The 12,065-nt window shown below is 49.9% G+C and overlaps 1 protein-coding gene across 1 annotated transcript; it reads right to left on the bottom strand.

The window, feature by feature from the left end:
- Window positions 1-345: 345 nt before the first annotated feature.
- On the bottom strand, window positions 346-2,142 carry LOC140902738 (uncharacterized). Its single transcript, XM_073323118.2, has 2 exons — window positions 1,487-2,142; window positions 346-897 (listed from the first exon to the last, which is right to left on the bottom strand). Exons 1-2 carry the CDS (start codon window positions 2,067-2,069, stop codon window positions 377-379), a joined length of 1,104 nt encoding a protein of 367 aa, XP_073179219.2. The 5' UTR covers window positions 2,070-2,142; the 3' UTR covers window positions 346-376.
- Window positions 2,143-12,065: the final 9,923 nt, after the last annotated feature.

Raw genomic sequence — 12,065 nt, 5'->3', positions numbered from 1 at the left:
GCTGCTGGTTACGCGCAGCCAGACACCAGGGCGGTTAGAAGAGCACAGGAGGGCGCGGTACGCATCAGAGAAGCTTTGAAAACCAGTTTCATGACTGGCCAGGCTACAGTGTGAAAGTTCTGTTTGTTTCTCCTTGATGAAACCCCCCGCCCCTTGGTTCACTCTACTTCCCTGTAAGCTAACCACCCGCCCCTCCTCCCTTCAATCACCGCTTGCAGAGGCAATAAAGTCATTGTTGCTTCACATTCATGCATTCTTTATTCATTCATCACACAAATAGGGGGATGACTACCAAGGTAGCCCAGGAGGGGTGGTGGAGGAGGGAAGGAAAATGCCACACAGCACTTTAAGCATAGCACTTTAAAAGTTTACAACTTTAAAATTTATTGAATGACAGCCTTCTTTTTTTTGGGCAATCCTCTGTGGTGGAGTGGCTGGTTGGCCGGAGGCCCCCCCACCGCGTTCTTGGGCGTCTGGGTGTGGAGGCTATGGAACTTGGGGAGGAGGGCGGTTGGTTACAGAGGGGCTGCAGTGGCAGTCTGTGCTCCAGCTGCCTTTGCTGCAGCTCAACCATACACTGGAGCATACTGGTTTGGTCCTGCAGCAGCCTCAGCATTGAATCCTGCCTCCTCTCATCACGCTGCCGCCACATTTGAGCTTCAGCCCTGTCTTCAGCCCGCCACTTACTCTCTTCAGCCCGCCACCTCTCCTCCCGGTCATTTTGTGCTTTCCTGCACTCTGACATTATTTGCCTCCACGCATTCGTCTGTGCTCTGTCAGTGTGGGAGGACAGCATGAGCTCGGAGAACATTTCATCGCGAGTGTGTTTTTTTTTCTTTCTAAGCTTCACTAGCCTCTGGGAAGGAGAAGATCCTGTGATCATTGAAACACGTGCAGCTGGTGGAGAAAAAAAAAGGGACAGCAGTATTTAAAAAGACACATTTTATAAAACAGTGGCTACACTCTTTCAGGGTAAACCTTGCTGTTAACAGTACATACATAGCACATGTGCTTTCGTTACAAGGTCGCATTTTGCCTCCTCCCACCGCGTGACTACCCCCCTCAACCTTCCCCCCTCCCTGTGGCTAACAGTGGGGAACATTTCTGTTTAGCCACAGGCAAACAGCCCAGCAGGAATGGGCTCCTCTGAGTGTCCCCTGAAGAAAAGCACTCTATTTCAACCAGGTGACCATGAATTATATCTCACTCTCCTGAGGATAACACAGAGAGATAAAGAACGGATGTTGTTTGAATGCCAGCAAACATACACTGCAATGCTTTGTTCTACAATGATTCCCGAGTACGTGTTACTGGCCTGGAGTGGTAAAGTGTCCTACCATGAAGGACGCAATAAGGCTGCCCTCCCCAGAAACCTTTTGCAAAGGCTTTAGGACTACATCTAGGAGAACCGCAAATGCCAGGGCAAAGTAATCCTTTCACATGCTTGCTTTTAAACCATGTATAGTATTTTAAAAGGTACACTCACCAGAGGTCCCTTCTCCGCCTGCTGGGTCCAGGAGGCAGCCTTGGGTGGGTTCGGGGGGTACTGGCTCCAGGTCTAGGGTGAGAAACCGTTCCTGGCTGTCGGGAAAACCGGTTTCTCCGCTTGCTTGCTGTGAGCTATCTACAACCTCCTCCTCCTCATCATCTTCTTCGTCCCCAAAACCTGCTTCCGTATTGCCTCCATCTCCATTGAAGGAGTCAAACAACACGGCTGGGGTAGTGGTGGCTGAACCCCCTAAAATGGCATGCAGCTCATCATAGAAGCGGCATGTTTGGGGCTCTGACCCAGAGCGGCTGTTCGCCTCTCTGGTTTTCTGGTAGGCTTGCCTCAGCTCCTTCAGTTTCACGCGGCACTGCTTCGGGTCCCTGTTATGGCCTCTGTCCTTCATGCCCTGGGAGATTTTCACAAAGGTTTTGGCATTTCGAAAACTGGAACGGAGTTCTGATAGCACGGATTCCTCTCCCCAAACAGCGATCAGATCCCGTACCTCCCGTTCGGTCCATGCTGGAGCTCTTTTGCGATTCTGGGACTCCATCATGGTCACCTGTGCTGATGAGCTCTGCATGGTCACCTGCAGCTTGCCACGCTGGCCAAACAGGAAATGAGATTCAAAAGTTCGCGGTTCTTTTCCTGTCTACCTGGCCAGTGCATCTGAGTTGAGAGTGCTGTCCAGAGCAGTCATAATGGAGCACTCTGGGATAGCTCCCGGAGGCCAATACCATCAAATTGTGTCCACAGTACCCCAAATTCGAGCCGGCAATGTCGATTTAAGCGCTAATCCACTTGTCAGGGGTGGAGTAAGGAAATCGATTTTAAGAGCCCTTTAAGTCGAAATAAAGACTGTGTGGACGGGTGCAGGTTTACATCGATTTAACGCTGCTAAATTCGACCTAAAGTCCTAGTGTAGACCAGGGCCCAGAGAATTAAAGCTTTGTCAGTTGACAGCCCAGGGAGGAGATGACGCTGAGTGGCCTGAAGCTGTCTACTATGAAGGGAAAAGTGCTGGTGGTGTGGAAGAGGTGAACCTCTCCTTGACCCTTGGGTGTATGCAGTGACAGCAGATCCAGGAGCTGTGCACTAGCTATGCGCCGACGTTCTCAGCCGCACCAGGACTGACTGAACGGGCATACCACTCCATTGACACAGGTAATGCTCACCCAGTTAGAGCCCAACCTTACCAGGTGTCTCCTCAAGCTAAAACTGCTAAAGAACGGGAGATCCAGGACATGCTACAGATGGGTGTAATCCGCCCCTCTAACAAAGCATGGGCATCTCCAGTGGTTCTAGTTCCCAAACCAAATGGGAAAATATGCTTTTGCGTGGACTACCATAAGCTAAATGCTGTAACTCGCTCAAACAACTGTCCAATGCCACACACAGATGAACTATTAGAGAAACTGGGATGGGCCCAGTTCATCTCTACCTTAAACTTAACCAAGGGGTACTGGCAGGTACCGCTAGATGAACCCACCAAGGAAAGGTCAGCCTTCACCACCCATGTCAGGCTGTATGAATTTAATGTACTCCCTTTTGGGCTGCAAAATGCACCCGCCACCTTCCAAAAACTTGTAAATAGTCTCCTAGAGGGATTGGAAAAATCTGCAGTTGCCTACCTTCATAATGTGGCCATCTTTTCTGATTCCTGGGCAAAACACCTGAAGCATCTGCAAAAAGTCTTAGCACGCATAAGGAAGGCAAAACTAACTGTTAAGGCTATAAAGTGTCAAATAGGCCTAAACAAAGTGACTTACCTTGGACACCAGGTGGGTCAAGAAACTATCAACCCCCTACAGGCCAAAGTAAATGTTATTCAAAAGTGGCCTGTCCCAAGTAAAAAAACAGGTCCAATCCTTCTTAGGCTTGGCCAAATATTACAGGTGATTTGTACCGCACTACAGCCAAATCACCGCCCCACTAACAAACCTAACCAAAAAAACTCAGCCAAATGCAGTTCAGTGAACTAAAAAGTGTCAAAAGGCCTTTAACCAGCTTAAAGCAACACTCATGTCTGACCCTGCGCTAAGGGCCCCAGACTTTAACAAACCTTTCCTAGTAACCACAAATGCGTCCGAGCGTGGTGTGGGAGCAGTTTTAATGCAGAAAGGACCAAATCAAAAATTCCATCCTGTTGTGTTTCTCAGCAAAAAACTGTCTAAAAGGAAAAGCCACTGGTCAATTAGCGAAAAGGAATGTTACACCATTATGTACGCTCTAAAAAAGCTACGCCCATACGTTTGCGGACGGCGTTTCCACCTGCAAACCGACCGTGCTGCACTAAAGTGGCTTCATACTGTCAAGAAAAATAACAAAAAACTTCTTCAATAAAGTTTAGCTCTGCCAGATTTTAATTTTAAAATACAACACATTTCAAAAGCTTCTAACAAGGTGGCTAATGCCGTAAAAGTTTCCCAAAATAAACTGGTTAAAATTGTCCTTAAAATGTGAAAAATATTGTTAGTTTTTATATAATCAGTAGTATATCTAAAGTTGCATGTGTCTCATTAACTCCATTTTCTCCTAAAAATCCAGGAAGAAATCACAGCCAGTGTGAAACAGGCTGTCCACCACCCTCTGTGATTTGGGGGGCATATCGTAAATATAAAGGGAAGGGTAACAACATTTATGTATGTAGTAATATAAAATACCTTCTGGCCAGAGGTTACCTGTAAGGGGTTAAGAAGCTCAAATAACCTAGTTGGTGCCTGATCACAAGGACCAATGGGGAAGGAAGATACTTTCAAACCTGGAAGGGGGGAGGCTTTGTTTGTCTCTTTATGTGGGTTCTTTCGGCACCAGAGAGGGACCGGGGCAGGAAAAACCATCTCTTAAAACCCTGCCAAAAATAAGAAATTACAAGAATTGTAAGTAAAGCAAGAAAAGGCATTAGATTATCTTTTGTTTTAGCTTGTAAATTTTCCCTGTCCTAAGAGGGAGGTTTATCCCTGTTTTTTGTAACTTTAAAGTTTTGCCTAGAGGGGAATCGTCAGTGTTTTAAATCTGATTACCCTGTAAAGTTACCTTCCATCCTGATTTTACAGAGGTGTTTCTTTTACTTATTTTTTCTTTATAATAAAATTCTATTTTTTAAGAATCTGGTTTACCTATTTGGTTGGTTTATTATTCTCAAGCCTCCCCAGGAAAGGGGGTGAAGGGGCTTGGGGGGATATTTGAGGGAAACAGAAACTCCAAGTGGTCCTTTTCCTGAATCTTTGTCTAACTCACTTGGTGGTGGCAGCTGTACCCATCCAAGAACAAGGAAGAAGAATTTGTGCCTTGGGGAAGTTTTTAACCTAAGCTGGTAAAAATAAGCTTAGGGGTCTTTCATGCCAGTCCCCAAATCTGTACCCTAGAGTTCAGGGTGGGGAGGAAATCCTAACAGGCCCAGAGAACCTCAAAGGTATTTGGGCTCCTAACTCCCATTGGAATCGATGGATCTCGGTCTAGGTACCTGCAAAGTGCTGACTCCATTTTAGGTGACCTCCATTGCAGCCACGCTGCACATGGAAAGCTCCGAGACGGCCACGGGTGGGTGGTCCTCAGTGGTCCCTTTCTCATTCATGTGTGTGTCACTCAGGGAGATAGACTGGGGCAGTGGCCAGAGCAGGTGGCATGGCAGCCTGGATTCCTGGGGTCTATTTCTGGCTCTGCTGCTGGGCGACCTCGGGCAAGTCACTTCTGCTGCCTGTGCCTCAATTTCTCCAGCTCATAAACTGGCTTATCTCCGGGGAGACTGAATATTGAGGTAGTGCCTTGAGATCTGCAAGTGGAGGGTGCCAAGGAGGGAAATTCATAGCGCCCGTGTCCCCCTGGGAGTCCAGGTCAACCAAGGGAGCCCCTGACTGACAACAGGTAACACACCACCCCAGCCAGAATGCCCTGCCTTGAGGAGTGCTGGCAAAATCCCTAGAATCATAGAATATAGAATATCAGAGTTGGAAGGGACCTCAGGAGGTCATCTAGTCCAACCCCCTGCTCAAAGCAGGACCAATCCCCGACTAAATCATCCCAGCCAGGGCTTTGTCAAGCCTGACCTTAAAAACTTCTAATAAAGGGGATTCCACCACCTCCCTAGGTAACGCATTCCAGTGTTTCACCACCCTCCTAGTGAAAAAGTTTTTCCTAATATCCAATCTAAACCTCCCCCACTGCAACTTGAGACCATTACTCCTTGTTCTGTCATCTGCTATCACTGAGAATAGTCTAGATCCATCCTCTTTGGATCCACCTTTCAGGTAGTTAAAAGCAGCTATCAAATCCCCCTTCATTCTTCTCTTCCGTAGACTAAACAAGCCCAGTTCCCTCATCCTCTCCTCATAACTCATGTGTTCCAGACCCCTAATCATTTTTGTTGCCCTTCGCTGGACTCTCTCCAATTTCTCCACATCCTTCTTGTAGTGTGGGGCCCAAAACTGGACACAGTACTCCGGATGAGGCCTCACCAGTGTCGAACAGAGGGGAACGATCACGTCTCTCGATCTGCTGGCAATGCCCCTACTTATACAGCCCAAAATGCCATTGGCCTTCTTGGCAACAATGGCACACTGTTGACTAATATCCAGCTTCTCATCCACTGTCACCCCTAGGTCCTTCTCTGCAGAACTGCTGCCTAGCCATTCGGTCCCTAGTCTGTAGCAAAGTACATTGGGTTCTTGGGTACATTGGGTTCTTCCGTCCTAAGTGCAGGACTCTGCACTTGTCCTTGTTGTACGTCATCAGATTTCTGTCCCTGCCCCTGTCTCCCCTGTGTCTGAGGGAGTTAGCTAGCTGCAGGAGGGGGTGCCCTACCCAATCAATGTTTTGTAACTGACTAGGGCATTGGGCACCAAGGTCCTTCCCATCTCCTCCTGCTTTTGGCCTAGGGTGACCAGATGTCCCCCGATTTTATAAGGACAGTCCCGATATTTGGGGCTTTGTTTTATATAGGCACCTATTACCCCCCACCCCCGTCCCAATTTTTCACACTTGCTATCTGGTCACCCTATTCTGGGCTTCCTTTCCTTTAGCCGGAAGTGCAATGTATGGAGGCAGTGGGAGCATGGGCCATACCTGGGATCATGGGTAGAGAAGAAGCCCGGGCAGCTTGCACCAAGGCAGGGGAGCTTGGGCATGGTGAGCGGAGAGCGCACGGGCATCAGCCACCATCCTTCATTTGACCGCAAGGACCCTAAGGTATGGGTGGCTTGTGATGGTAGCTCAGCTCAGTGCTTAAAACTCCAAAGATGTTCCGGCATCCAGAGGGGACACCCCAGCCTTGGAGGGGGAGGTTCATGGGGCAATTAACCCTGCGTGGAAGGGTCCTTTCTGATTGCCCCACTGGACCCTAACGGCAGCTCTGCTGCTATATCCCCGTAGGCTGGGTGTTTCTTTCCTTTGTCTCCCTCCTTTTGTTCTCCACGCTCCCCTTTCACACCTTTGCTTGTGACTGTCTTGCTCTCCCCCTCCCACCTGTCTCCTGCCCCCCTGACTCATTCTTGCACCCCCCCCTTCGTCCGCCTCGTCCACCTCGTGCCCCTGCTCCCCAGCAGGTTCCCGTGGGCCCTGGCACCAATCCCTCTTCCATCCCGCTGCTTGCTGGGCTCCATGCAGATTAGTGCTTAACAAGCACTCAGGATTAAGGCTCGCTGCATGCCAGGGGGACGCCCTGCAGAGGGGGCCGGGTCCTGGCACTGACGGCCTGCAAAGGCCTCGTGCTCTGTGCCAACTGGATCTGATGCAAACAGAACCATCAGGCCATGCCCTGCACCATCCCCTGCAGAACCCTGCAGCGAACCCCCTAGGAAGAGGCTCATTTCCCCATGCACCCCGGGGATGAGCTGTCTCCACATGCTGCTCTGGCTTCCCATTGGGGCTATTCCAGAAGAGAAGTGGCTCAGAACAGAAGAGGCCCAGCCGCCTCTTCCGCCCTTTGTCTCATGACTTGGGAAACCTTTTTGATGAGGAAGCGAGCCCAAGCTGAGGCCCCGCTCCTGCATGTCAAGGGCATGACCCACCTGCGAGCACGTCTCCTGGCAGGATCTACCTCCCCGCCTGGCTGACACCAAACAGCTGTTTGGCAGGGTTAGCTCCGGGAGGCGGGGGAGGAGCAGGAACATGGTGCACTCAGGGGAGGAGGTGAGGAAGAGGCAGGGCCAGGGCAGGGATTTGGGGAAGGGGTTGGAATAGGGACAGGGAGGGGGCGGAGTTGGGGCGGGGACTTTGGGGAAGGGGTTGGAAGGGGGGCGTGGAAAGGGTGGGAAAAGGCAGAGAAGGGCCGGGGCCTCATGGAAGGGGTGGAGTGGGGAGGGGGCTGGGGGCGGGGCTGGGGGCAGAGGGGACGTCAAGCACCCAGGGAAAAGAAGGGAAGTTGGCGCTTATGGGGACCACCACTTTCCCCAGTTCAGTCTTTGTTTCTAAGGTGTTTCCAGGTGTTGAGTTGTAGAGGGAGTTGAGGCCCCTTGGTGATGTCACTTCCCCCTTTTATAGTTTCTTCCATATGGCGAGAACCCTTTTGTTCCAAGCCAAGTTCCCAGCCCAATTTGTGGAAAAATACAGGTACCAAAATGGAGTTCAGTATCATGTGATCTAGTCACATGCTTGATGAGTCATGGCAGCCATTATCCATTGGCTGACTGAAGGGTCCCCAGGTGAGGACAAGCCTTTTCCATGGCCATTGTCTTTGTTGATGGGCCATTAGCACTGTCTAGCTTCTTCATTGTTGAACCTGAAAGGTTAGGTGTGGGTAACTTCACAACATCTTTCAGTAACACACACAGCACAACGTCATAACTCCACGTAGAACAACACCACATACAATCCAACAGGATATTAATGTTCAACAGACCAAGTCTTTTTGAATGCTACGTCACAAGGCAGACTTTGTACAGAACTTATCCTAATTACATCATAATGGTGAATATGGGGGTGCCAAGGTATCACAGCGGGGTTGAGCCATGAGGGCCCAATGGCTCTTTTCTAGCAGATTCTGTGAGTTTTCCAGCTGGTCTCTGCCACTGGGGGCTAGATCCACACAGGGGACATTGGCTTGTCATTGCAGCACTTAACGACTAGGTGCCCTGCAGCCCAGTGGAGCCCTCTGCCCAAGGTTTGGGGCGCAGGCTCCCTGTGCAATGCAAGAGGAGGATCGGGCACCTAAGAATGGGATCCACCAAGCCAGCCCGCGGAGTGGGGAGCCCCCCAAACTAGCCAGTAGGAAATGCTGAGGAGGGGGGTCTAAATCCCACCACTCAAAGAGATTTAGGCGCCTCCCTCCACTTGGGATGTACAGCTGTGAGCCCTCTCCTGGAATTGGCTGTCTAATCTGGATCAGCTCTTTCTCACTGGTGGGGAGGCGTGTGGTGAGCCAACGTTAATGACAGAGTCAGGCAAAAGCCACAAAATGCTGCTTAGGGATCTGGATTTCCACCCCCTGGTCACTGCGCAGCAGAGTTTAGGTTGTGACCATTTGTAATTAATACGCCTCTAGTGTCCCCTGTGGCTATCAATCCATCTCCACTAAACCAGTCCTGGGGTCTGTGGCTGTGTGTGACCTGTGTGTGACATAGTTATCAAGTCACTGCCACACTGGGAAGGGAGCCTTGTCCGATGATTAGCACCTGGCATCAGGACTCCTGGGTGGCCTTTCTATCTCTGCCACTGACTCACTGTCCTTGGGTAGGTCACTTCCCTTTTCTGTGCTCTCAGTTTAATGGGAACAATCATTTTTGCAGCGGGGCTGGGAGCATCGCTGTTTGTAAAGTGCCCGAGATCCTTACACTGGCACTCTGCCCCCTAAAATCCCCCTGCAGTTTTGAACGGAGATGTTATACTTCAACTACCCTTCCTACTGGACAGAGCCATTGGCCTAGAATGGCCGTCACTTTCCACCCCTGTGGAAGTGCAACAATGCCTGCATTCCGGGGACATTCCCGAGACTCTGCATCAGCAGGAATAGGGTCATTAATTTAAACAGCAAATGGATATTGGCAAATACCATATAATGGCTTGAAATGTCAGCTCTGTAAGGCCCTATGACACCACTCTGTCTGTGTCAAAGGGCTTGACCGTGAGTTTCATGGTAACTTGTGCGCACTTTTTAAGGGCGCTTTACATTGCTGGAGCAAAGGGCTCTTAGCATGAATGAGAATAAATATTTATCACCCTACACTCATCTATCTATCTTTCTATCCTCATACACCTTATCTATCCATCCCCATACACTCTTTCTACCTGTCCCCATACACCCCATCTATCTGTCTATCTATCTGTCTGCTTACCTACACACATATGCAAATAATATTGTTAGACTATAAATGGAGAGGGAGATCGGTGAATTTGTGTGTGGATTTATTTAGATACACTGAGTCACAGGTTGAAGCGCCAGGCCTGTCAATCGCTTTTGAGAATAATCTGGCCTCTTCTCTTGCAGCCTGTTGGGGAGCTGAGCTCTGGCCCCGTTTGCAGGTGCTGAGACCTCTTGGAAATACGGCCCATTATGGAAGATGTGCAGTGCCCAGCAGGCTAAGCTCTTTCTAAAACAATCCCCCGTTGGGGGCTGTGAGAGCTTTGAAAATCCGGGCCAATTCTATCCTGCTGGCTTAGAAGGAGTTATAGTCAGCATGAATTTGGGCCATACCAACGGCGTGTGCTTGCCATCCACAGATCACCAAACTCTTGGAAAAGGTGGGCCAGACTCCCCTCCTGCTTTTACAGATGGGGAAACTGAGGCACGGCAAGCGGCGGGGTCTTGCTGCAGTTTCCAGAGCGAGTCAATAGGAGCGGCAGTGTTGGCCACTCACCTCTGGAGCACACCGCCTCCCAACTTAGCATGCAATCTCTGCAACCCCCTTGAAAATCATACCTATTAGCCTGTATCATATGTATTAGTGTAATCCTAGCCGGCGCTGAATTATCTGTACTCTGTGAGGGACGGAACTTCTGCCCACCACGGAACCTGACACTGTACCAGCATGTGGAGAGCTAGAAGAATTCTTTTGCTGACTCTGTCTCAATGAATTCTATCACAACAATGACAACACCCAACACCCCCCACCACAACCACATCCCCACCAACAGATAGTAGTATGAAAACAGAATCATCTGGCTGGACTCCCCACAGGGGATCCACTTGAACTTTCTTACATTGATTGCTTCAGGGAGAAAATTAACAAACATTCCATCCACCACTATCTCTCCACTGCTGAGAGGACAGTCCCTGAAATCCAACCCCCCGAGAGTGATCAAACCATCAGAAAAAGGGGGTGTCTTCGTAGTTCTCAACGGTGATGACTACGTTAACGAGGCAAACTGACAGCCCTCCGACACCATTGATATAAAGAACTCAAAGAAGACCCCACATCATAATTCACCCAGTAATTTAAGGATATCATCAAATACTTCCAACTCCAAGAAAATCTCTGTGACCTTGTCCCCCACAAACCCACCCGACAGACCTTCCGCATGCGTCCCAAGATACAGAAACAAGGGAACTCAGGCAGACCCATCATAGTTGGCCATAGCACTCTCACTGAAGAAATATCAGGACTGGTAGAAACCATCCTCAGACCACTCATCATACAAAGGGCCACCTTCCTCCAGGACACAATCAACTTCCTCCAGAAACTCCACAACATTGGCAATCTCCTTCAGAACCCCATCCTTGACACCGTGCGTGTCACCTCCCTGTACACCAACACCCCTCACCATGATGACATCGCTGCCGGCCTCAAATATCTACGAGACAGTGGACAACTCTCAGAGATCCACCCCAAACATGTTGCCAGACTCATGCATTTCATCCTCGCCCATAACAATTTTTCATTCAACTTCAAACATTTTGTCCATATCGTGGAACAGCCATGGGTGGTAGGGTGGCTACCCAATATGCCAATTTCTGAACAAAGGCACCACAAAACCAAAGATAGAACCGAGATATATCAACGATATTTTCACCCTCCGGGCCAATGACCTAAACTCCCTCGTAGATTTCCACCACAGCTTCAACAACTACCATCAAACGTCGTCCATCAAACTCGCTCTGGGAAACTCCCACACCAGCATCAGCTTCCTGGACACAAAGATCAGCTTCAGACGAGGAACCGTGCAGACAACTATATACAAGAAACCCACGGATCACGACCCTGACCTTCATAGATCCACCCCCCAGACACACCAAGAGATCAGTTATCTACAGCCAGGCACTCAGATACCACCAAATATGTTCTGAGGAGAAAATCCAGAATACACACCTTAACCTTAAAACCGCCTTTACCAAACAAGAACACTCCACCAGGGAAGTAGCTTACACCATGGAACAAGCCATGAGAGAACTTGTTTGGGGGGAACTCCCCAGGCCACCCTCTCTCAGGATCCCCCCATCCTCTCTCTGCACCCCCGAAACCACAACTCTCCCAGTCTGGCATAGCAGTGGTGGGGAGAGGGGAAGACATTGGGGTGGAGGTGGGGGGGAGGGGTTGTGGTGGGAGGAAGGACTGGGGGGACAGTGTCCTTGCAGCACAAGGACGGGTCACAGACTCGGGGGACAGACCCTGCTGGCTAACAACTGGGGTGGATGGGTTGCTCCCCC

The sequence above is a fragment of the Lepidochelys kempii genome, chromosome 24, assembly GCF_965140285.1.
Source record: "Lepidochelys kempii isolate rLepKem1 chromosome 24, rLepKem1.hap1, whole genome shotgun sequence".
NCBI classification, from domain to species: Eukaryota; Metazoa; Chordata; order Testudines; family Cheloniidae; genus Lepidochelys; species Lepidochelys kempii.
The sequence above is the reverse complement of the archived record's forward strand: the minus strand, read 5'-3'. Positions and strand labels throughout refer to the sequence as shown.

Excerpts from the sequence above, each read along its gene's own strand:
- LOC140902738 (XM_073323118.2), bottom strand. The coding sequence starts at position 2,069 with ATGCAGAGCTCATCAGCACAGGTGACCATGATGGAGTCCCAGAATCGC. Across the intron at positions 898-1,486 it reads AGGCGGAGAAGGGACCTCTG|CTGCACGTGTTTCAATGATC; the intron begins GTGAGTGTACCT and ends TTTCTCCACCAG.